Raw genomic sequence first — 27230 nt, forward strand, 5'->3', positions numbered from 1 at the left:
AACGTCAAACAAGTGTCATAGTGAAAAGGTAAACAAAGGAAAAACAAATGTAACTTATTTCAATTTAACTTCTATTATTATTAAAGAACAGAATATTATCAAAATATTTTGGAGCTCTATTCAGGCTACTTTTGTGACAATTTTCACTAGCCCAGACAAAGTTAAGGTAATTCCCCATACCATATCTTAGTATTGAAAAACCTACAGATTTCTATCTTAATTTGCATGTATTTTGTCTAGGATGCATATTGACCAAATTCCCGAAGAAAAATATGTTTAGCGGCCTTTCTCAGAGTACAGCCACTTCTAAAAATAGAACACATCACTTTAAAACAAGCAGTGTTAACATACATGCATTTTAAGGCACTGTCTTTATTTAAACGATAGAAATATGTTTCTTTCACGTGAATTGAAGAAAATGTATTGCATTTGACCGTTTCAATAATTTCTCATCTAATGAACCATGTTCTTGTTTCCAAGGTGATAAAAATGCACGTATAGTAGTCAAATTTTGACTAATCATAGCCTACCATATCTGGAAAATTGTGTTTTCAAAAACCTTCAGATTTCTTAAACATTTCAATATGTTTTACCTTTATACTCCAGCAATCATTTGACATAAGTAGATAGGGTATCGGATAATTTGAGAGCCCAATGATCCCCTCTGGGTTAAAAACCTTGAAAAAACGCATATTGGAAAATGGTGTCTAAAATTCCCATCTCTGCAAACATGTTCTGTTAATCATTTACATTACTAAATTACCATTTCAAGAAATATTACAGGGTGGTTTTAGAAAAACAGTTTAAAACATTAAAGCTTCAAATAGCTAAAAACCACTTTCATTGATTGCCGTAAGCTTTAGGGATCGGGCTTGAAGTTAGAAAAATCCTAACTTTATGGAGCTTACTAAATCCATAGCCTACATCACATGAACACTGACATGACGTCACAATAGATGGAAAAATAAAATTATGTCGCCAGATCTAGTTGCAACAAAGTGAGGTAGATCAGAATGATTTTTACATTTTTTAACGCTCATTCCACGGGCTCGTCATGAATTGACCCTCTCTATTTTATATTTACACTTGTTAATGTAGAATAGACGATGTCTAATTTTAATAAGACAAATATTTCGTGACGAGCCCCTGTGCTCATTCAGAGAATGCTAACATATGCTCAAGTTACAAATTTTGGGAAATTTGAATATTTTTAAACACCCGCATTCCCCGCCCCCTTGGTAATTTTTAGTTCCTGGTAGTTTTTAACAATACGATACAGCCATGCGATGTGAGTCTTAATGACATGTAACTACCGCGTACACTCCGAGTCGTTTTAATCAAAACATCAGTGAAGGTCATGTCCGGCCAGAAAAGTGTTTTAGATAAAAGAAAATTACATTACAACACCCATGATCCATACTGTACGTACAAGAATACAAACGTACGACACCTAGGCCTAGAGATAGGGCCTAAATATGTGACAAATCTGTCGGCGTATGATCTAAATTGAACACCCTGAAATCATCATTAGACACAACAGAGATATGCATATATACATTGTACATGTATATGCACATTTATTATGGATTCGGATGGCCTCGAAAGCAATTTTTGTCGTGTACGTGTAAATAAATATTTAAAATTTGCAAGGGGGGTTACGATGTCAGTATACATATGTAGCTTTAGATTATGCATATGTACATATTTTATTTATATCATGACATCGATTGTATTCTGTCAGGTTTAAATAAATTATAGGGAAAACATAACAAAAATAGGTGACTGCAGTACATGTACCACACAAAAAATTGCATTTTGTTGAATAGGAGATTCGTTATTTCTACCCATCATTAATGATCAGAAATCACACAAAAGAAATGGCCTACAATAAATACTTTGAAAGTTGGCAACACGATTTAAGGTTGATCGATCCTCGTGTGATGTCATAGGTTTTTGCAAAAATCTTAATAAATTAAACTTTGTGCATGATAGAAATATATCTTTCTGAGAAATTTTATTCACTGAGTATAATAAAAATTCTGGTAGACTATTGATATTGAAAAAGTTCATATTTTCCATAGATAATCAATTATTTATGATTTGAAAATTTTTGTCAAGGGCAATAACTCCTATGCTGGAATTTCATCTACTGGATGTCTATTACACATTGGTTTCCCTAATATCCACAATTAATCTATACATATTTATGAATTAGCAGTGTTTTTTTTTTAAAAACTTGATATTTAAATTTTGTCATTTCAACAAGTTTTTATCTACTCTTATTATTCTGTTTAACGAAAATGTGTGATTTTCTGATGTTGATGTATACTTCTGTTTTAGTATGTCTGACATTCTTAAAAAGGTGGCAACATATACATTTTCTTTGGTCATTAATTAAATTAAACTATATTGAGTGGAAATTAATAAAGTTTTTCCACTTTTAACCATTAATATTGATAAGTCACATGAGGATGGAGCTACCTTAACATCATAATCTGTAATATTTGCAGAAATCTCACGGGAATTACTGAACAACTGTGTGTCATAACGCAATGTGTATGGAGAGTTCATGACTTCGCGATGTACATAACTATAAGCATTTTTTCTCCCGAGCGTTGTCTTGTATAAAACCGGCTTGTTTGTATTATTGCAATTCGTATGTTGTTGTTTTTTAATTCTAAATTTTTGTTGTTTGCTTTCAAACAATAAGTCCTAATACAGTCTACAAAATTCACCAAAATGCCATCGGGTTTGTTGAATGTGTGATAACGTTTGTGACTCGTGAATAACGTTTCCAACGTTATTTGACGTGGTCTGGGGAATTACCTTAACTAACCTTGTGTGTCAGGATAGTGAGTTTTGAAGACCGTAAACTATTAGTATAGATAAAAAGTTTTGATTATTCATTATCAGCTGCTTAATTTTCAAAAAGATTGCCATAATGGAGTATGGAGATTTTTCTGTTGTCCCTTTTCAGTTCATTCTTTTGCATGTTTACGAATACTGTATGATATTAATGAAGGTGTAAAGCGTGGTGTAGGGTAATGTAGATACAGTACAGTGCATGTGTTTTGCCTTTTCTTTATATATAGATGCATTACAGATTGTACAGAATAATGTCTTGCTTGATGTTGTGTATAGATGGGTGTACATGGTACTTTATAGATAACATCAATTCCCAAGGTATAGATAACCCTAATGAAGAACCTAGGATTGTTAGGGAGTTTCATGCCTCCTCAATGCTAAGGTCAGGGTCAAAGGAGGTTCTCCAGAGTCTGGATGCCAGTGACCTGGCTCGTAGGCGGATGAGCAGTCCTGACAACACAGCGTCTCAACCACTGACTGAAAGTGAGCTCCAGGGCGAAGAAATGTTCGTAGAGCGACAGATGTCTGACATGGATAAAAATAACGTAATGTGTCAAAATAGGACTGAGCAAAGACTGAATGACAGGGAATTGTTGATGAATGAGAGTAGAGACCATGACCAAAGTTTTTCGAGACATCCAAGGGAGAAGCAGGAATTGGACACATCCAGAAATTCCTTTGGTGGACCTCAGGACAATTCCAGAAAAGTAGGCGGTCAGAGAAATTCAATGGATGAGCCTAACCTCAACAGAGTCAACAACCTCTTCATACAGAATGCTCCCATGAATGATAAGTTGACCAACCATAGTTTTGAGGGAGCCTTGCCCCAGACTGTCCATCCTGCTGACAGGATGGAGACTTACAGGTACACTGCAGATGATGATCAGAGTGAGACAGACATCAAAAAGAGATTGTCCACAGCAAGTTCTCAGGTGTCCTGGAAGGAGGAGTCAGAGTCACAGAGGCCCCACCCACAGTCTGTCAATCAAAGAACAGGTATACTTACCATCAGCAGGTGTGACTTGTGCAACATCATTGTGAGGAACATGTACCTACATACACTGTAGTATATTTACAACAAGGGACATACCTACATAGTATATTCACAACAGCTATTCAGAGTTAATTGTAGGTGAACCAGTCTGTGCCAGATAACACTTAACATGTTGTTATATGGACATCACATTTACAAGACCAAACAACAATTTACTATTCCAGCATTTAAACTCTTAAACACCAGGATACGTTGAATCTGTTTCATATTTTACAATGAATTGTCATTGAACTTTCAGTGATCAGTATAGAAGTCTTTCTCAGCTCCCTTCATTGTGCATAAAGCAGAGTCTTAAAGAAATGTACCAGTGATTTAGTCATTCATCACTTTACTAATTTAACCTACCATTACCTATGATTGGGAAAAAGAAAATTCATAAACAATTTCTCAGCTGATGGAAATGATTTTAAAGATAAATCTTAATTATCGCTGTTAATCAGTTTAGTTTAAGATTACATTATATTAAATCCATGTCAATTGAAATGGTGTTTGTATGAACATTTACATTCATTTGAAACCCAAAATATCCTTGAGTTTCTGTGCTAGTATTTGTGAGTGAGCAGTACATTCTCTTGTAAACAAAATTCATTTTTAATGAGATCAACCTTGCAAAATTAAAAATCTGCAAACTGTGCTGTCATTGTAATATCAGCAATGTAAGTAGGCTAGTTTAGTTTAAAAAAAAATTCATGAGAAAAATTATTAGCTCTAGTGTTTTTTGGCATAGACTGGATTTGATCAATTAACTGCAAACATTACATAATTAATTTAAGTAGAGAGTGTTTGATGGAAGACGAGATACTGATGAAGTGCATGATTTTGTGGAGGGTGTTTTGCATTGTGTTGTCAAATATAAATCTATTTGGTTGATGTCAATCAGTAGGGTGTTGTGAATGCATGAATTCTTGGGTATTTCGGTAATCATTTTTGTAGATAATGAATCTTTATTTTACAGCCATACATAAAGTGCATGCTTTTTAAGTGTAAGCATTCCCCAAATGTAATCGTACATGTAATCATGTATATATATCTAGTATCTAACAAAAATATATACGCATTCTTCCTTCATGTGCAGAACTATATTGACTCCCTGGTCGTTATATATTGATGTTGACTTGCAGATGCTGGAGGGAGAAGGGGTGGGAAGAAACCCCAGACAGGTATGATACACACTGTTAAGGAGGACCCAGACATGCCGGACTCCCAAGTCATCGTAAGTACACCAGGAACTTTGGGATAAAATCTTTTTGTTACCGTAAATCACATTTTAGCAAAATTTTGCAAGACTAGCCATTTGTGAACATTTGATTAGTGAAAGTTATGTTTCTTGTAGAAGTAGATCATTGTATGACTACAGGAAAATAAAAGTGATCTACACTACTGTTATTGGGGGTACCTTTGTATAACTATCTACAGGAAAATAAAAGTGATCTACACTACTGTTATTGGAGGTACCTTTGTATAACTATCTACAGGAAAATAAAAGTGATTTATACACTACTGTTATTGGGGGTACCTTTGTAATTGCAGGAGGTACAGTATAAGTACTCATCTTTCATTGTATATCTAATTTTAGTACAACATGATGTACTGTGTAGCATAATCATAAACAAAAGAAGCCCCAGTGTCCCTAAAACTTACACTGAATGAGCACACAAAATGGGAAATGTTAAATTAAAAGTTCCTGTCAGTTATTCTGTTTGTTGTTTATACATCAAAACATGTTTATAGCAAAGTGCTAGGGAAGAACTATTTTGATTCATTATAAATAGAATTCGTTATATCCAGTAAGTTTATATTATGTTTTAAAACTACAGGGAATGAAAATCACTTCACTGTAAGCTTGAATTCATTATAAATGTGTTCACTGTAACTGTGTTTTACTGTATATTGGTGTAATTTTTATTGGTTAGGAGATTGTATATTTATTCGATAGACTATATATTTGTTATTTTTATATATTAGGAGACTGCAGAAATCCCCAATCTGAACAAGAAGTATCCATTGGGAGGCAGTCGGATTAGAATGAGCATCTCGGCCGGTGACCTCATTGGGAAAACTGTACGTCTGATATTGTACCATATTTAAAAAATTTTCTATTGTTGTGAAGTGTGAAAGGTCTATAATTATAGTGCTTAGAAGATGTGTAGGAAATAAATCTCACTTCAGTCACCTGTAAATTGTTACTGGTAGCATGGAGCTTATCTGAAACATTTTTGGAGAGACTTTGATTGGTTTGGACATTTCTCTTTTAGCATGATGAGCTGGTGCTTATGCTAATACCATTAAGGAGAGAACAGGCAGCAGAAGAAAATGTCCGTAACTTCATTAGACAGCGGCTGGAGGAGAGGAGGCCGGCAGAAAACAGATACAGACAGATGTGAGGCTTCTATAAACTTCAGATACTGTATAAATATAAATCAGGTTATTTAGAAAACAGATACAGACAGATGTGAGGCTTCTATAAACTTCAGATACTGTATAAATATAAATCAGGTTATTTAGAAACGGATACAGACAGATGTGAGGCTTCTATAAATTCCAATATCGAACTTTGTAAGTCTGTCTGTCGTACATCGGTAAATTTTGTTGCACCAGAAATATTTATTTTTTTAACGGATGATAAAAATTCACCAAAATTGAAAGGGCCAAAATTTCTATCCATATAAATGAAAATGTGAACCGCTATTAAATGTTTTAAAATGTGCTAAATATTCCCCGATCACAAAATGACCAGATATACGGTATTTAACATTGATAACGGCTATATTTGTAATTCTTTCATCCAGTTATTTATTAAGAAATGTTTATAGCCCATGAGTTTGTTACATTTGTTGTATTATACAGAAACATGCGTGTACAAAAGAGTATCTATCTATAATGTGTATCGAACCTGTCTCTAGTTAGTTACACTTTTGTTGTAGAGTTCGACAGTCGGGGGGTCCTGTGGATGCCAGTTTGGAGGAGGATCACTGTGATTATATCAGACTGAAGCATCAGTTGGAAGACGTAGAGAACAGGGTATAGTAACTGCTTCATGTAGATGAGTTTTGATTTGTATGTTGTGTGTACTAAACTATTGTAAATGTATATACATTTGGCGGTGTATGCTCTTGGTGTCTTTGGTGGAAGAGACCCTCCACTAAATCAAGTGCATCTAAAAATGTCTATTGTTATGGGTTAACTAGAAAAAAAAGTTAAATCAAATCCCAGTGAAACAAGCAAGAACTGAACTTCCACCAGACAGTGTGATATATCTTAATGTACTTCATGTAGATACAGAGTTTTCAGTTGTGTGTACCAACTTCTCCATTTAGGTAGAGTTTTGATTTAGGGAAAAGCACCTATTTAGTATTTACTGACAAAGACTGAAGTAGCAGGTAGAATTCCGACGTGTGAAGCCCTCAGCAAGTGCTTCATGTATTCTATAAGAATTGTTTCTGTTTTCAGTTGGAGGTATACAGAATTTTATAAGAATTATTTGTTTTCACTTGGAGGTGTACAGAATTTTATATGAATTGTTTCTGTTTTCACTTGGAGGTGTACAGAATTTTATAAGATTTGTTTCTGTTTTCAGTTGGAGGTGTACAGAATTTTATAAGAATTATTTCTGTTTTCAGTTGGAGGTGTACAGACCCCTTGTTAACTTGGTCCACAACATGGTCAACATGGGTAGTCTATATGGAGGTGACAACTTCATGATGGCCAGCCAGTACAGAAAGGTCAGTTAGTGATTCATATGCAATTACAAGTCCAGTATTTATTGCGAACCACACGAGGAATAGAATATCTCTCTGTTAACAGTTCAACAAGAGAGGGCTTATATAGGCTCTGCCTGCTGCCTAATCCTGATTGTGTTTTACATGTTAAAATATTGGTGTAATGATAGAATGGGGATAGTGTTAGGGTATGTTGTGTTTTGCAGAATAAAGTATTGTTTGAATAAACAGGATTGGTATAATGATGGAATGGGGATGGTATTAGTGTTTGTTGGTTTCTTTTGCAGCACTTACTCTCTCCGGAGGAGTATACGCCTCCCAAGAAAATGATAGAATTTTCTCGTAAACACCAGGAGGAGGAGATGGTGCAGACGATGAGGGAGGAGATCCAACAGCTGACGAAAGATGAGGCAGATCTGGAGGTACGCAGACAAGCTGAAGAGAAGTCCTCAGGGCAATGAAATCTTCAGCTATTTTGTAATTCAAGGGTAGCATTCTGGTAATAATTGTATGGATTTGTATGTGGTTTGTGTTTAATTTCAGGAGAAGTTGGAGAGGTTGTATGAACTTGATCGTATGCTTCAGGAACACTCCTTCAAGGTCATCAGTTACCAGGAAGACAAGGTCAGTGGCAGTTTTGTTTTTATATGCCTGTAGAAAGACGCGACATATTGTCTTATGGTACTGTCTGAGGTCTTGATTTCCAGACATTTTTCAGTAACGGATGCATGTACAGCTTTGAAATTTGGTCACAATATCTCCCTCAAGAATTGTAAGAGTGAGTTTGCATTTCAGCTGGATTGGTACACCATGACTTACTTAAGGGCTAAAAGTAGGTCAAACAGTTTTCAAAAAATAAAATTCATTATGGATACAGGTATTGCCCTGAAATTTTGTCACAAATTACCCGTCCGAGAAATACAGATTCAGAGTGCATAATGTGCTTACAGGTTGAATTTCACTGTCTGACGGGTGCTGTACCGTTTGCGGTACTCTTGTTATTGCATGATTTGATGATGGATCAGTCAGTGAGGACATATCATGAATGTACTTGAATTTGCAGGACTTACTAGAGAAAGCTCTACATGGAATCCTAAGGCAGCAGGACATGACTCGAGACAACCCTCGTGACCTTGATAATCTCCTCCAGCAGCAGAGGACGATAGAGAAGGAACTTTCCAGGGTCATGCACTATCTGGCAGAAGCATCCAAGGTCAATACATGTGTATATATATCAACAGTTTACAATAGATATATATTGAAATTCAGATTTCAACAGATAGTTAAATATTAGCAACTTCAGTATAACAACTTTAATATAAGTGATTTTCAATATAACAGATAGTTAAATATTAGCGACTTCAGTATAACAGATACAGTGAAACTTCTCCAAACCGGCCCCTCAGAAAACCAGTTTTCCCTGAATATCGGCCGATTTTCAAAGTCCCGGCAGAAATCTTAACATTTCCTTACAAAGAGAGTCTTACAAAAGTGGCCACCCCTGAAAACCAGACATCGGCCACTTTTTAAAGTACATTTGTTAACAAACATGTGTAATTTATCCTTAATATACCACTTTTTGAAGACAAGAAAATTTTGGCCAGAGGTTGATCAAGATCATCCAGGTGTGCAAATTGACTGACCAATTGGCCAGGTGGGAAATTATCAACTGGAGGGGTGAAAAACACTATTGGCCTCTTTAATTTCTATTGTTCACCTGTGCTGTCAAGGGTGTTAATTGACACTTAGCTAATCAGTTAGGAACATATTGAATGAATACAGTATCAAACGCCATATTGTTTCACCATACTATCCTATGGATATAAGCGGTAGTTAATAAAGAACAAATCCATATGACTGTTAATCATGATTATTTAAAGATAGATTAATTTTCTTGGTTTCCATAGATTTAAAATTCCAAAGAAATATTCAAATTACAATTTCATATTTACTACTGTACTTTTTAAAAACGTCAAAACAAAATTGTTAATGACATAAGCGATGAATGTAAACAGTTTTTATAGGTAAGAGGAATTCCAATAATAAGCCTCTGTGTTTTCTTTATGTATCCTGTTATAGATTTTCAGTTTAAAATTAGATGATTTCAGCGAGAATATTTCTTGTAATCATAATTACCTTTAGGTACAAGCGGACTAATTTAATCTCCATCGATAATTGATCATAGATCACCAGATCGAAGTGAACAGTACCTACTTTGTGAATATTGAGATAAAACGTCTATAATTGCTTTAATTCTCGGTATACCGGCCATCCCTCTAAACCGGCCGTTTTTTCCGGTCCGAGAGCCGGCCAGTTTAGAGAAATTTCACTGTAGTTCAATATAAGTGATTTTCAATATAACATAGTTAAATATTAGTGACTTCAATGGAACAGATAAGTGTTAAATATTAGGGAGTTCAATGAAACAGATAGGTCAATATAAGTGATTTTCAATATAACAGATAATTAGATATTAGCGACTTCAGTGTAACAGATAGGTCAATATAAAGAACTTCAATATAACAGATTGTTCAGTATAAGTGTCACAATTTGAGTTTGTTTTATTAGCCGAGTTGCAACGAAGTTGGTTTGGTGATACGGGTGGGCGGGCGGTTGGGCGTCAACAATTGGTTTCCGGATGATAACTCGAAAAGTTTACAATCTAATCAAATGAAACTTTGATATATTGTTGGGTACCAGGTAAGGAAGACCCCTATTGATTTTGGAGAAAAATGATCAAAGGTCAAGGCCACAGTGACCGAAAATTTCAGGAAAATTTGGTTTCCGGATGATAACTCCGAAAGTTTAATCCAAATCAAATGAAACTTTGATATATTGTTGGGTACCAGGTAAGGAAGACCCCTATTGATTTTGGAGAAAAAAGGTCAAAGGTCAAGGTCACAGTGACCGAATATAAAATGAAAATTGCAGAAATATTTGGTTTCCGGATGATAACTCAGAAAGTTTAAATCCGAATCAAATGATACTTGAAGATATTGTTATGTACCAGGTAAGGAAGACCCCTATTGACTTTGGAGAAAATAGGTCAAAGGTCAAGGTCACAGTGACTGAAAATAGATTTAAAATTCCAAAAGGATTTTGGTTTCCGGAGGATAACTCGAAATTTTTTAATTTGAATCAAATGAAACTTGGATATATTGTTGGATACCAGCAAAGCAAGGCCCCTATTGATTTTGGAGAACAAAGGTCAAGGTCACAGTGACCGAATATAGATTGAAAACTTCAGACAAATATGGTTTCTGGACAGTAACTCGAAAAGTTTAAAACTGAAATTAGTTCTTCACAATTATAAATATACCACGTCATTCCTGGCTTTACAATGTATCCCATGCAACTCGGCTCATGCACCCCTGGGTGCATATACTGATTTTTATACTTGTTATGGCACTCCATAGTTTGTTCGCTCCATAGTTTGTTCTCACCATATAGCCGTTACAGATAGCTGGTCACGGCTGTCAGACGGTTTGTAAATGCTTACGTGTTAGTTCTGATCAAGCCGTGGAAGTGTAAAGGTGTGTCCTTCCAATGTGTGAAAATGATAGACCTGTGTGGTCGAGAGTTTTACCTGTGTGGTTTACTGGGCCTGCATTGTATGTACATGTAGTTCAAATGTTCAAATGGTGTTCCTGTGTGGAAAGTGAGAACACAATTATGAGCATTTCAACAGCGGTGACCAGCTTTGTGTGTATTGTATGGCTCGAGCAAGTGCTTGCAACATGTATATTTTGGCGCTCTAAGGTATTTGATGAACAGCGTTGAAGAACGACCTGAATAGAAATACAGGAAATACGTTTACGGCTACAGAAACATTGAGCTAATGATGGACATGTATGAGGACAGTCAACGACTGTGTTGTGTAAAGTGTGGTAACTCTTTAGTCAACATATTTTGTTTCGCCTTCCTGTGTAACCTATTTCGAATTCAAGAGACAAGTCTGCTGGTTTTCCTACATAAAGCAACATAACTTAACATTTAGCTTTGGTCGGGTACACGTGTAATCGTCTGTAATTTCTTCTTTCTTTTTTTTTTTGTTTTCTGGGGGGGGGGTTGTTTGTTATTTGTATGAGTGTTGTATGTGTGCATGCTTGTGTATGGGTGTAGATGTTACTTGCATAATTGGTGAGCATGATAATAAACTTATTTGCACATACTCTTTATCAATCTCAAAGAACGGTTTGCAGTTAGGGATTATTTCCATGTCATTATCACAAATTGTGACAATAAGCAACTTCATTATAAGCAGAATAGACTGTATATGTACTTTTAACACTATGCTTACATGTGAAAACAATTGAATTCGGAATACAATTTGCAACTACAGGTAACTCTCGAATTATCGCCACTCAATTCATCGCCATTTTCGTTATAACGCCACATTTTTCTAGGAATATTTTTCCTGTTACTTAAAACTCTCGTTAAAACGCCAAATTCGCTATCGCCATTTGCCACAGTGTTTTCATTACAAAAGTCTATTTCACCGTGTTAATTCTCTCGATAAACCGCCATAGGTGCACGTGGTCAGTGAAGCAGTAAATTGGTCATTATCGATCTCCGGCGTACACCTGGACAGAAGGATCCCAGTAATTGCTGTATTGAATAAACAAGAAAATTACTGGAGATGAACTGTAGTCAAGTTGTTTATACATCATAGAAACACATTTCAATTTAGCTATGGTTTCGCCACGAAAGAGGGTCCTGTTAAATTTCGATGAGAAAAAGCAAATCATTATGTACCAAGAACATCATCCAAAATGTACCCATCAGGATATTGCAAATCATTGTTTATGTGGTTTATGTAAGTAAGGACAAAAGATAACTCTTACATATAAAAGAACGGTAACTCTATTTCTTCAAGATGGCAGTAATTCAATTCATCGCCAAATTCGTTATAATGCCATAATTTCATAAGAACAAAAGGTGGCGGTTTATCGAGAGTTGACTGTAGTTGTCTTTTGATGCGTTTTCAGTATGCATGAATTTTTCATTCAATAAATCTGAACGTTTTATCATTGTAGGCCCTGGAAGAAACAACCGCAGAAAACAACAAAGTGGAACATGAGGTGGCTCTTTTGAGGTCAAAAGTTCATGGTGAACTCAATCGTAGCAAGAGTGCTCCTTCTCTGGTATGTTTTCTTGGAGAATATCAGGGTGAATTCATTATAAGTGTGTTTTACTGTTAGCGTGAATTCATTATAAGTGTGTTTTACTGTTAGCGTGAATTCATTATAAGTGTGTTTTCTGTAATTGTGTTTTACTGTGAGTGTGAATTTATTATAAGTGTGTTTGCTGTAACCCTGTTTTACTGTAAGGCCAATTCAACTTAATTGATAGATTATCATCCCCGCCCGCCCCTCAAAAATTGGCCTGCCCTGATTTTTTTTATTTTGCGAAACTTGCGATTTCCGGAATATTTTCATGTACGACTCTGATATTTACACTTCTTGTTTACATTTCCGGTATAGGAACGTGAAAAGTCACGTGAAGAAAATAGATTTATATGGTTTTCTTAATTTCTCACGTTCTTACAGACGTAAATCTTAAAGAAGTTAGGTATATTTCTGTTATATCCTTAAATTAAAGATTAATCTGAAATTAGTGTATGAAAATAGCATAGATTGATATCCATCTGCCATTAAATGATGCGGATCTGTTGGGGGAAAAAACTCGTTTGTCTTTAATATTTTTCCCAGAAAATAAAAATTAAAAAATAAAATCCACCCACCCGCCCCATACTTTTTGCTGACCTTGGATGATAATCTACTAATTAAGTTGAATTGGCCTAAGTGTGAATTCATTATAAGTGTGTTCACTGTAACCATGTTTTACTGTAAGTGTGAATTCATTATAAGTGTGTTTGCTGTAACTCTGTTTTACTGTATGTATGTAAAGTGTAAGGAATTTCTTCTGTAGTCTGAAGAAAATTACAAGAACAAAGTGAAGATGGAGAAGGACTTGGCTCGTGTCCAGGACATGATGGTCGGACTGACTGAGCAGCAAGCTGAGCTGTCAGAAGCCATGAAACAGTTCAGGAGATCGTCTTCAGGAGGAGGGTTGGAAAACATGCTAGACAAAATTGAGAAAGGTTCATAGTAAATTAAAAACATGGAAAATCAATTGTGAACTGTCATATTTCACACATGATACCATGCATGTAAAACTGACAGGTGACCAGATTTGCTTTTTGAAAGATTTCTGATAAAAGCTTAACTTTGAAACTACAGAAAGGAGCCATATATGTGAAACAATATTTGTTATTTAGTATAGTGCAATAATGTACACTGTTATTGACCCTGGTTTTACAATTATCTTTGATGCATAATTATACCCCCTCAAACAAACAATGGAATACTATAGGGTTATTGAACTTATATTGGTGAATATTGGCACGAGTTGGCTGTGAAAATGCACGAGCTTGCGAGTGCATTTTGACAGCCAACGAGTGCCGATATTCACCAATATAAGTTCAATAACCCTTTTATTATATAGCTAAAGTATTTAGTCGTTAAATTATATCCCTTTTCACTCAAAATACTCCAAAATAGACGAGATTTCATCAATATTGGCAGTGTGCAATATCAACATGCATTTCTTAACTGTTCAATATTTAACCCGTCATAAATGCATGAGGCAAACTGATTTTGTGAATGGGGACATCATAATTTAAGTACAGTAAAACAAATACCAGCTCTGTCAGATTCGGAGGACCGTCGTCTGCCATTTTGGCTTGTTTACGTCGTGACGGTAACGTCAATATTGAACGCTCATACTCGGAATGTTTCGGGCGCATACAATTTACGCAATGCAAAGTTAGCGTTCAATAAATTCTCAGGATATTGAACACTAACATTCTCTAGATTTTACGCAGATTTTATAGTAGACTATTTATTAGCTATATAATAATTTATGATATATAGCAGTTTTATGGAATTAAATCGAATACTTTAAAAGTTATAAGCCCAGTCCACGTAATTTTGGGACAACCCTTGTATAGTGTGCCTCGCGGGGGGTATTAGTCCCAAAAGGACAGTTGTATCAATGTTTTACTTCACATTATTGATGTTTTTCTAGCATTGTTTTGATATTATCTGTCTTAATGCTATCATAATTTCCTTTTACTACTTTTATAACATGCTGTATCATTTTTATTGTGTGCAGCGCTTTAGAGTGGTTATTTATAGTCATATAGGGCGCTATATAAATAAATATTATTATTATAATGTATTTTAAAACATACATTTTACTATACTCGTAAACCAGGGATCGAAATTAACTTTTTTCACTACTAGCAAATTTTAGCTTGTGGATTATTTTCCAACTAGCAAAATTAAGCTTTTACTAGCATTTTTCAATCGATTGCTGTTTTACAGGAATTTAAGAAAACAAGCATGTATCTATATCAAAATATAGGGAAAATCTTTAAAAATCTTCTTTAAAGTGCAATGATAAAAATAATGTTGAGAATTCTTTCATTTAAATTGTAATGAATTATCAGACAACATACATGTATCATTGGTGCATGATGAGGGTCATAGGGTACACTTGTGCGGCGAACTCGCTGTCCAGAGATCTACCACCTATTTACAACATCATGTGGTTTGAAATCTTGAAGACTGTTTGCGTCAATTCAAACTATATCTTCAAAACTTTTGGAAATTTCATCTAAAAAATTCTAGTTGAAAAAAACCCACGAACTCTTAAGTGTTTGACTATAGACTACAGAAGGACACTGCGTGAAGCGTGACACTAACACTTTCATGTGTTGTTTCATGTAAACACTGACGACATCAACATGCTTGCTATTTAAATCAGAGGTCTCTGAGACGCCCGAAGTGTGCATGAAGTAGGCCATCTTCGACATCACTGACTGAGATGACCTTGGCCTTAGTTATTTATTCGATCAACGTTTACTTTTTCAATACTTGTATATTCATTCTGTAAAGCATTTCTATGCACAAGACAAAATTATTGTAAACTTCAAAGTACAGTCAATAAACCAAGGAAATCCGGAAAAAAGATCGGGGGGGTTTTTCACTCGGAAAAAGCTGCGATCACTCGTGATTTTGCACTCGCTATGTCAATTTTTAACTCGCATTTAGCGAGTATTTCCCCCTAATTTCATTGCCTGCATAAACTATTATGATTTTGGTCTAAAGTGGAGTATTGTATTTTCAAAAAGCATATTACAATAGTTCAAGAACAATAATCATTATTTGATTTCAGATGCACCAAAGACAAACAGGAACAAGGCAGTAGAGAAGCTGCCCAGCACCTACATGGAGACAGATTTGGATACTGGGGATTCTAAAGACCTGTCACAAATCCAGCAGGTGCTCCATGGTTACGGCTCGTTGTCAAGGGGAGGCTACCCACCGGAGATGTCTGAGACTGATGTAGCGAGATATGAAACATTGGTTAGCCAAACTGTAAGGATACATTGTTAATCTCAATTTAGTAGTGTGTAATGGTAAAGTATTGCTCTCTTGGGCAATTGTATTCTGCCTAAAATTAAAGTGATCCTATATTAGGCCCAAAAGAATTAATCATAAGTTTCTCAGGCCCCACTGCACCAGTTGAGAAAGGACTGCATGGAAATTTGTTTCAATTTATATTTGTTTATTTAATAGGTAATTGAGGCAACTCTTATCTTATAGATATGCATGTAAAATTTCAGAAGGTTTTAATAAAATTGTATCTTTTTTTTGATTAAATGATTATTGAATGCATTCTATTTTATGGCAAGTGTTTAGGAATAGTAGTATAAATTTAATAGTAAGTAATGTGAAACTATTTTTTTATGAAAATAAAAATCCCATTGCTTATTATACATGTTTTAGACATAAGTAAGAAGCTAACTCATTCTACAGTCAACATATAAAGGAAAGATAACTCATGCTACAGCCAAGTAAAAAATATACACGCCTGCCTCATCATATAAATTTGAAATTTTGACCTGAGAAACTATTTATTAATTTTTATTTCTTTTTATTTTTTGGCCTTGGAGAGATTTGTAATTATTTTTTAGCTCGCCAGGATGACTGTCCGGAGAGTTATTGTCATGACGTCAGCATCACACTTTTAGGAAAAAACTTTAACCGGGGCTATATCTTTTGAACCAAGGGGGATAGGATTTTGATATTTCACATATAGATGCCTTATGAAGAGACATTTGGTACCAAGACGTTTGACCTAGTGACCTGTACTGTGGACTTTTACCTACATTTTAAAAACTTATCTGGGCTATATATTTTGAAACAAGGGGAATAGGGTTTTGATATTACACATATAGATGCCTCATAAAGAGACTTTAGTTGTAGTACCAAGACTTTTGACCTTGTGACCTTAGACTTGACCTACTTTTTAAAAACTTTAACCTGGGCTATATCTTTTGAACCAATAAGGATAGGGCTTTGATATTTTACATATAGATGCCCCTTGAAAAGACCTTTGTTTTGGTAGAAAACATTTGACCTAATGACCTTTGCCTTGAACTTTGACCTACTGCTCGAATACTTTAACCTTGGTTATATCTTTTGAACCAAGAGTGATAGGGCTTTGATGTTTCAAATATAGATACCTCATTAGAAGACATTTCTTTTGTTACCAGAACTGTTGACCTTGGACTACAGGGCACAATAGGGGATCAAAGTTATACATGTGAATATATAGGGAAAATCTTTAAAAATATTGTTCTCAAGAACCACCTGGCTGCAAGAGTGGAGATTTAAGTGAAAGCTTTCTGGTATAGAATAGATTCAAATTTGTTCAGATCATGACCCTGAGGGTAAAGTGAGGCCACTTTAGGGAATCAAATTATTACATGCTGATATATAGGAATAACTACTTCTCCAGAACCATTGGGCCACTTTCAATCAAACTTGATACAAATCATCCTTAGGTGAAGGGGATTCAAGTTTGGTCTAATGAAGGGCCATGCTCCCTTCAAAGGGGAGATAATCACAAAAATGCAAAAACAAAATAGGGTGAGGGTATTTTATGAAAAGAATCTCTCTAGAACCACTGGCCCAGAAAAGCTGAAATTTACATGAAAGCTTCCAGACAAAGTGGAAATTTAAGTTTGTAAAAATCATGACCCCTGGGAGTTAGGATGGGGCCACAATAGGGGATCAAAGTTTTACATGTGAAGGGAACCAAACTAAATGACTCAAAGCATCCTTAGATGAAATTTGTTAATATGAAAGACCATACCCATCTACAAGGGCATATGATTGATATTTAATGAAGCTGTTGTCAAGTTTAATAATTAAGTTTGATAATTAAGGAATTTTTGGTCATTATCTTTGGAAAAAAAATTTCTGAACCAAGCTACATGGATAATGATAGTTTTGCTCAAGCTTGTTTATTGCTAGGAACTGCTGCTCAGGTGAGCGATGTGGCCCATGGGCTCTTGTTTTTAAATTCTCATCATTTAAGGACAGAGGGATATAGTTTTGCACCTGACAGTTTTAGTAACTTGTATATTGGTCATGACTAGTGGATGACCCCTATGGATATTCATATCAAAGCCTTTACCTTGAACTTCATTGGCTAGCACACAGTCACAATGTTTCTAATATAAGGAAGGAGGTATATAAATGTTAACATTTCTGGTTTTAATGATGATTTGGTTACAGCATTTTCCCCCTACCATATGGGAATGGAACTGACACCCATTAGTTATGAAAAATAACATCAAAATAGAACAAATTGGAAGATTTCTTTCATTTCCAACAAATGGCATTTGTTTTGAAATTAGCACTGAATGTAAAACCATATTTTAAAGAATTGTTTACATGTTTAGAAACAAGCACCATTTTTTTAAAACCTTTATGTAATAGAAATTGAAAAAATTATTTAACTTGTACAATGTTTCATGCAAAGCAAATTACGAGCTTCAAATTACTAACACATAGCAGTTTGTTACTGGGCATTTCTAGCCTCAAAATTGGGAAAACTCGACATTATTTAGAATGTTACCGTTTATCAGTACCAGTTGATAAAAGAAATGACTGAGTTATCACATAGATTGTATTTTGTATGGTTGGTAGAGACAAGTCTTGATTTTTATTTAACAGAGTGTATCCCTTGAGAGCTCCTCCCTTTCTCCTGGAGGAGGTCCAGTGAACGATGAACAGTGGGACATTTCGGAAGCTGATGACAACACAAAGCGGTTCTTTGGTATGTGGTTCTAGGTGGCAGACATTGTGGGTGATAGTTAGCTCTGAGAGTATTGCACTGCACACAGCTGCACCGTGGGAAATATGCCATGCCTTGTTGGGGGAAAATAACATTTTATGATTTTTTTTAACAAGAATCAATTTGTTTTACTCTGTTTAGATTCAGATGCATTTATTAACATTATTATCTGCTAAACCAGTATTCAGGAGAAGTTTTGTATTCAGAAGACAAGTCATGGAGGACTTACATGTACTTGTACATACTTACATGTACTTGTACATAACTTGCATGAATTCTTGTTTGATGCGCACATTTAAAATGTATATCAGAATTACTGAGGATAAGTATATATATATATCCAGAAAGCTTTTGAGGAAATTGTAAGCTTGGCAGGATTTATGATCAGTGGTTGTTTGTGGTTTCTTTAGTATTAATAGCATGATATTTGTTTTCAAGTTTTTGCAAAAAATTAATGCATTTTTTTTTTATGTAAACAGCTTTGATAAGTGGTGGCTTTACAAGCATTTACAATTATAATTAGACTTCAAACAAACAGTCTGTCGTAGCTCTGTATTAAAAGAAGTACATGGCAGTACATCATAGGATTCCATTGAAGTGGAATTAATGCTCTATGCTGATCAGAAGCAAGCTTAATTTTAAGAGAGGCAGACTGTTTCATTTGATTTTCTCTTCCCTTTATTTCCATAATTTCCTTAATTTATAACAGCATTAGCACCATGATCTGAATTAGAAAACCAGGAAAGCATTTCTGCTTCATCAGCTTGTAGTTGTAAGATGGGTGTTTATATATCCTTAACGCTTTGAATTTTCAGGTATTATACCCAAAGAGAAACCAAAAGTGTTAACTGTTAGAGATGTGAAGCGCCAATCAGAACAACGCAAAGAAAATCACAAAACTCGTCGGGAGGATGTTAGCCCTGGTCAGTTCCGCTGTCACTGTGGTCACGTTGCCTTGGTGACAACACTGTCTTTCTGCTTCCATCAGACACTGGGGGGTTGACAACTCTTACAATGTACCCCTAATTCTCCAGATTGTTTGACTGATACAAATATACTTGTATATCTGTCTGATTTGCAGTGAAATGCTAGCTTTATTGGTTGACGATTTTGATTGTGTCACACTTTCATTAATATATTGTAGTGTTATAGCTTTAGATCAAGTTGTGTAACATTTTCAATTTTAGCAAAACTATTTAAAACAGCACATTTACACGGAATGTCTATAGGCAACCTTTTAATAACTAATTTCTAAATATTCACTGATTTTTTCCCCCTCACTGTTCCAATTAACAAAATTTCAGATGTAATTTTATGCCATTTCCTCATATGATAGAATTTTTACTCTTGATTTTAACAAGAAATTAATCTTGTAAATGGAATGGCAAACCTTTTTGAGTATTTCTGATATTAAAGAATTTGTTGTGTGTATTGGAGAAATATTCAATCCTGAAATCATTTAATTAAAAGACATCGTTTGATTGGTAACATGTACATGAGAGAAATAAAATCTGTGCTGCATATTTTTCACTCAGTATTTTCTTTTTCACAGATCCGTCCTGGGATTATAAAAGTTCATCAGGAAGTCAGGTAAATACATCAACAGACAAAATGGAATTATGGGATACCTATAAAAAAAATTATGTAAATTTACTACTCAACACTCCTTGATATTTAATTGTGATGTTTCAGAATGAAGACACACCCACCTCTAGTGCTCATGGTAACCACCCAGTGTATGAGAACCTGCCTCCGGTAAATTCCAGTAAATCTTGGTCCTCTGTGTTGCCTAGCAACTCCTCTGCTCCATCCTCTCGCCGCTCCTCTAGCCTCCATCTCATGGGGCCTCGACCTTTTGTACCCTTCCACCTGCAATCCAATACCCCCTCCCCTGTCACTCACGTGGAATCTCCTGTTAATATCGTCTCCAACAGCAACTCATTCCATCATCCTAACAATGATGGTGTAGTCAAGGCAACCAGAATCATTGTCCAGCCTCCATTTCATGATGAAGTAGACGATGCAGACAGATCTGCACCAGTGAACACCCCCAGCAGTATGGGAATGTTTAACGTGAAGCGTGCGCCTACCGGACGTTATATGACCATCTCTAGCAGTGAACCAGTGAGACTCGAGACATCTCTGATTCAACCCACATCTCCAAATACTGCAGCCGGGGATCTCATGACCAACAGAGTAAGTCCACCTGGTAAACACTGGTAGAGATAGATGGACAGAACTGATGAACTTATCCAACACATTGTAACTCAGTAGATCTTCATTAGAATGCTAGTACATGTATGTTTCATATTTTCATAACAGCTTTGAAGTGAAATCCATCACTGCATGAGTTTAGACACAACTGTTTAAAACTTGCATGTCTTTGTTTATATGTCTGAGAATGTAGTAAGCTTTTATTGTAAGCTTGACTCTTTTGCTTATATTGGTTTATAACACTACATCATCAATTAGCAGTATAGTTAATTACTGTGTAATAATTAGGATATCTATATGTCAATGTGATTTTAGATGGACATGGTTCCAGACATCGTGAAAAGTTCCCAGAAGACTCCGCAGCAGCTGGACGAGGCGGCCATAGAGCGAGAAATAGTAAGTGAGATGCCAGGTGTGGTTAGATGTGTGAGTGGAGGTTAATAATGATAGGAATAGATAGTCAATGGAAGCACTCTCCTGCTAAAACGTTCAGGTGACCTAGGAGTCTATAGAACACATCCTAAGAATGCAGAATTTTTGTAACATGAAATTGATTGACTGTCTGTTCCCATCTGCACATTGTGACACTGATGGTGCATGCAGGTAATGTGTGTATATCCTGTCAAAATACACATCGTAAACATATCATATACACTGTACCATCGTAAACATATCATATACAATGTACCGTATGCATTTGTATCATATACTGTACTCTAATTAGTTAGGCATACATTGTACTATACTGTGTATTCATTATGTTTTTGTAACTCTTACACAAGCATGCCTGTGATCTGTTTATGTATGCATTAATCTATTTAGCCAAACTGACTAGAATATATTATTTAACATGTGTAATGAAGACAGATGAAACTTGGGGGGTTGGGAATCTCTTGAGACATAATGATACATTCTGTCAACCCCCCACTCTTATTGGTACACAGGGATAAATTTTCAGTTGTCCCGAGTATTAATGCTTAGATCAGATTCACAGGAGTTACGAAAACAGTTCTGTTGCATGTGACTGAGTTGTGGATATTGCTTGTTTCTGTGTTAGCTGTATGTGCCCAATAAAGTGGAAATTCCTGAGAGGTACGTCCCTGACTCGGACGACGAGAGCATCACAGAGGAGGAGAAAATGAAACGGGAGGAAAAGGCCGAGAAAATTAAACGACTGCTGACCAACTCGAGGTAAGAAGCAACAACGGAAGTGAAATGCTGACATTAAACAGCAGTCTGAGCTTTTGAAATGGTTTTGTTGTTGATGGTTGTATCAGTTATATAATACTGTAACATGGAGTGATGTGAAAATATCTCATTTTACAGTCAAACAAAGACATTTAAAATTGTATAACACCATCAATATGATATAACAAGAATGAGCAAACCTTTAGTGATGAAGCATCTGGAAGTCACTCGTGTATACTGACATTCAGTTCTTCAGTTCCCTGATATTTTTGCTATTATTGCAGTGTGCAGCATTCCTTGTCCCAGCCAGATGTTAGTCAGGTGGGAGGGATACACCAACAGGCACATGAGCAGAAGATCAAGCGAGCTCATCTGTTGGCAGTCAGCCAAGAGCTCGCTAAACAGGTCACCCTCAAATCGAGACAGGCAGCTGGTATGTGTCCTAAGCCCATTCCTATGGCTTCAGTCTCTATATTTGGGAGCACATTGCATGAATATTGACAATACATATACTGCAAATTCTCTCACTCTCTTTAAATTTTATATGAATTTATTGTGGTATTTTTTATGAACATTAGATTTTAGCCCCCACCCAAGGTATTTTAGGAAAATAGAGCTAGTATATACATGTATTGAAAGTTGACTTGACTGTTGTTTATCAAATGGCATGTAAAATACGCAATTTCCGAGTTGCCCAATAGTTCTTTCCCTTTGTGGAACTCTATCGCACAGTGAGATGCAAAACATACTTTCTTCCACACGCGGTGGGTACAAATGCTTATCGCTACCTTCATATATTGCCTAAAGGGTGATTATCAGACATCATGCAACCACCCAAACTGCTAGGACACACAAATTTAGTAAGTTTATGATTATTTGATAATAAAATAGCTCAAATAAAAATTGATAATCGCCAACTTTCTTTGATTAAAGTATCACTCATGCAGAAGAGGAAATAAAAAATAAATTCATATTTAATTTAATGGCCTAATTCAAACAAATATTATTCTTCATATGGTCAGTTTAATTGTATAGCAATGGCTGATATAAACAAAATTTACGCTTTAATAACTTTTATCCTTATTTGCATAGCTAGTCTATAACATTTGTATACATCTTGTACCCACCCAAGCGTTCAACAGAATACTGAATGTACCTCCATCACAGAAGAGTTGATATCTCGGAACTTGCGTATTGTGTCTTACAATAGCTAGTATGATCTTAGAATGAGCTTAGAAATAAAGTTTTCTTAAAGTTTATTACAAAATATTTTCCCCTTTTTATAGGTTATTTGGGAGGTGGGAGGAGGATTGCATTTTTATTCTTGATCATGCATGCAAAACAATATTAATTTTTGCTAATCATTTTGACATTGTTATGATGAAATTTCTTCTAGCATCTACAAATAAATCGCTTGATGATTTTTACAACAGGTAAGGTTGTCATGGTTATAGAACATTGAAAATTGAATGGTTGATTAACACGGGTTGTTGTCTATTTACAGCACCACTGATCTATTCTGCTTGATAATGATGAAAATCAATTTTGTAGAATTGTCTGTTGGGGAAAGATTGGATCTGAAATTTAATGAAGTGCACTGGTGCTTTTGTGCACTTTCCATAGTTTTAAATCTTATGATTCTTCTGTGTGGCTATTTTTGTGAATTTTATAGAACTGTTTGATATGAATAATTAGTTTTTAATAGGATAAAGACATGATTAAGAAAGTTATTTTCATACTTACATGTATGTATTAATAATTTTGTTCTGTTATTATCTTTAATAGTATATCTCTGTGTAACACATCCGAAGTTCTGCAATATGTTTTGTAATCTGTTCTACTTTGCATTGTCACTACTACATGCAGCTCATTTCATTCAAGCAAAGATTTCATTCGTCAAATTTAACATTTTTATTAACATTTGGGGGTTAAGTCTTGTATAGATGATTGCTAATGATTTGATAAAGCATGAATGTTGTGTTTTTGAAAAAGTTATTCATTAAAAGCATGAAAAATTTAATCCCAAATTTAGATACTGTAAATAAAAGCATGATTCTAACTGTCATATTTTTAAAAATATCAACAGTAATTATGTTAAGACAATATTTTATACAATATATACATTTAGTAATTACAAGTACTTTGTTTTGCAAAATGTATTGCTATCTACACATTGTCCAAGTCTCTTTAACCATGGAGATTTAAACACACCCAACCATTGACCAATGAGTGCTTTAATCATGATCCAAATATCTGCTTTTAATAGTTTTAGTCTTGTTCAGAATAATCTTTATTCAAATACAAGTCTTGATATGATTTTAAACATAATTTATACTGTACATGTAGTAATATAATATAATTATGAAAGGATTGGAGTATTGAAACTTGAAAATACATGTAGTTCATGTATTGCACAGGAAAGTAAAATTTGGAAAGATTTTTCATAACTTAGAAACACTTTATTTCTTAATTTTTCATGATAATGATTTATTCAAGTACTGTACGTGGCCTTTATTTTAATGGTGACCTTTTCATGTTGTAGCTGAGAGAGCCAAGAGAAGAAAAACCTGGTCAGGGTCCCCCAGTAAGGTCGCTGATTCAATTCTGGACCCAGAGGACCTAGAAGTTGACCAGACCATGGGAAGCTCCGAATACCTGGCACCGCATCACCGTAGACAGGAAAACTTGTTCATATAATCTCAGCATACCTGATACTGCGTAACCGTAGACAGGAAAACTTGTTCATATTATTGCGGAGTATCTGCAGACTGGAAAACTTGTTCACATAATAACAAAACACTACCATTTCCAGTGAAATTGTGGGTAGAAAACTTGAAATGTAAACTACAGAACAATAAATGGGATCACACAAAGATATCTTAATACATGTAATATATATCTCAATTTTCTGGCAAAATATTTTATAAGGATATTAGAAGTTTTATAGATCCATGAATCTTGAGTTTTCATGATGTAACAAGTATATGTAAATGTTACTAAATACGGATGATGAATGTCCAAGGGGGTGTAATTTTCCCTGCAATACTGAGTCATTGTACGTGTATCTTTTGTTTTTTTCTTTGTGATAAAATGCAGGTAATGTCTTGGGTTGTCTCCCTTTCGATGAAAGGGTCTCTCTACTAACAGTGCTACTAAAAGTCAATGTAAATGTAATGTTTTAATTAGAACAGTACTAGCATGCACTGATTATATTAACCAGAAAATTTAAGGAAGGTGAGGGTATGGGACATGGATAGGGATTAAAAGACTGTCTTGACAAAAGTGTGACCTTCGTCTCCGACGTAAGGATGATATTCATGGATTTATAAAATAAAAAACATTTTGCACTATTGATAAGTGTAAAGCAGGAATTACATTGTACAAAAGAATATAAATGTTAACAGAACCAAAGAAATGTTTGAACACGTAGATGTTCTAGCAGTGTATCATTTAGTCACAGCGCTTGTGTATTTTGCTTTGTATAGACCCTGCTTTGTGTGTTATGTATACTACCTCATAAGCAGCTATTTTTTGTTTGAGATTATTAGACTTTCTAATAGAAATGTAATCACTTAGTATCCTATTTGTGATGACATATCTGGTTATATATTGTAAGAAGTGAAGATATTTTGTTATAGTACTGGTGCTGTCATGATTTTTATTAAATGTTGTAGATTCGGTCTTGAATCTCATGAGAAATTATTAGGTTGTGAAGACCACATTCCACATTAATAGACACTGAATTTCTGTCTCTGGATTTTTCAATAAGCACATTCCTTAGAATCCTAATTTACTCCCAAGATGCATGCTATGTTTTTTATCTTGTTAAAAGTTTTCATTACTCTATGTATATCAATTTCTCATGTAATTTGATATATACGTGTGGTTGTTAATTTGTGATTTTTGAAGTTGTTAGATATCTATTTCTATGAAATTTTATTTGACATCGATGATTTTTGTTGCGTTGTTATGCTGCCACAATACGTTAAATTTGCCCGATTTATATCTAAAAATGTTTATATATGTTTTTGTACATTGAAGCAGTTAACATTGTATTTGAATCAAAAATGGTGTTTAATGCTGATTTGTCATGATTTACATACATTGCCAGTTACATAAGTATCCGTACACGCAAGTCTGTTTAGGTATTATCTTGGTGTGGACTAAAATTAACATGTGGGTTTAGCTATAGAAATGAGTGTTGTGCTTCTGAAGTTGATCTGTCAGAAAGTACAGCACAAGTATAGTAGTTGAAGTAAGCATGTGTACATGTATATTTTTTCATTTCATTTACATCACGATATTGTTTAATTGTTGCAATTACAAATTGATAACTTTATAATATTTTATAAATTCTATATATATACATATATTTTTTTTTTTTTAAATATATGAAAAATAAATTTTATTTTAGAAACAACTTTGTGTCTTGTTGACAAATTACTTGATGAATGCATGATGGACGGACAGAGTGCAAACTTGTAGTCCCATTCTGCTCTGCCGATATTGGTCTAATTGTCCTGTTGTTTTAAAACGCGGATATTAAGGGGCTGCTACTCTATATTTTTTTTACTCGACGAATTCCTATGAAATAATTGAAACAGGAATTAACATTTATATATCTACAGTATACCTTGTCGGTCTATTAATTTAATACTTCAACTGCCTGATCAGGAATGACAACTCTGCACAAATTGATATAACATGTATGTAGAATGTCGGGGGGTGGGGGATGGGGAATAATGTATAGTGATCCCCTGCTATATTGCGCCCCCCACCCCCACCACCCCCCCACATATCGCCAAAAAAGTTCAAAGTCCCATTTTCCTTGCTATGTAAAACCCTGTTATATTGCCATCCTCCAACCTATTTACTGGTACGATTTGGTCAATTACCATTATAATCACCCTCGCCAATCAACGGCAGGACAATTTCAGTGAGCAGGCCTAGGCAATTCTGTCAAGTTTGACCCTGCC

The 27230-nt window shown here is 34.9% G+C and overlaps 1 protein-coding gene across 25 annotated transcripts in view; it reads left to right on the forward strand.

Annotated features, from left to right (window-relative positions):
• The window catches only part of LOC125648149 (pleckstrin homology domain-containing family A member 7-like), a 54394-nt gene extending 27719 nt beyond the window's left edge, over positions 1 to 26675 (forward strand). For 5 of the 25 annotated variants that reach the window (XM_048875074.2, XM_056139532.1, XM_048875081.2 and 2 more), the window contains 20 exons: positions 3166 to 3861; positions 5041 to 5132; positions 5885 to 5980; positions 6175 to 6299; positions 6844 to 6940; positions 7540 to 7641; positions 7926 to 8060; positions 8182 to 8262; positions 8702 to 8851; positions 12675 to 12782; positions 13570 to 13741; positions 15880 to 16082; positions 18732 to 18834; positions 19668 to 19775; positions 20405 to 20442; positions 20545 to 21048; positions 21382 to 21462; positions 22124 to 22257; positions 22539 to 22687; positions 24797 to 26675. In XM_048875074.2, coding sequence (XP_048731031.1) covers positions 3166 to 3861; positions 5041 to 5132; positions 5885 to 5980; positions 6175 to 6299; positions 6844 to 6940; positions 7540 to 7641; positions 7926 to 8060; positions 8182 to 8262; positions 8702 to 8851; positions 12675 to 12782; positions 13570 to 13741; positions 15880 to 16082; positions 18732 to 18834; positions 19668 to 19775; positions 20405 to 20442; positions 20545 to 21048; positions 21382 to 21462; positions 22124 to 22257; positions 22539 to 22687; positions 24797 to 24951 — 3329 coding nt within the window. In that variant the 3' untranslated portion in view covers positions 24952 to 26675. Of the gene's footprint in view, positions 1 to 3165; positions 3862 to 5040; positions 5133 to 5884; positions 5981 to 6174; positions 6300 to 6843; positions 6941 to 7539; positions 7642 to 7925; positions 8061 to 8181; positions 8263 to 8701; positions 8852 to 12674; positions 12783 to 13569; positions 13742 to 15879; positions 16083 to 18731; positions 18835 to 19667; positions 19776 to 20404; positions 20443 to 20544; positions 21049 to 21381; positions 21463 to 22123; positions 22258 to 22538; positions 22688 to 22832; positions 22852 to 23650; positions 23688 to 24796 lie in introns of all 25 variants that reach the window. The other 20 variants (XM_048875085.2, XM_056139536.1, XM_056139538.1 and 17 more) reach the window with 16 other exon arrangements.
• The last annotated feature ends 555 nt before the right edge of the window (positions 26676 to 27230 follow it).

This window comes from Ostrea edulis, chromosome 6, assembly GCF_947568905.1.
Source record: "Ostrea edulis chromosome 6, xbOstEdul1.1, whole genome shotgun sequence".
In the NCBI taxonomy this organism is placed as follows: domain Eukaryota; kingdom Metazoa; phylum Mollusca; class Bivalvia; order Ostreida; family Ostreidae; genus Ostrea; species Ostrea edulis.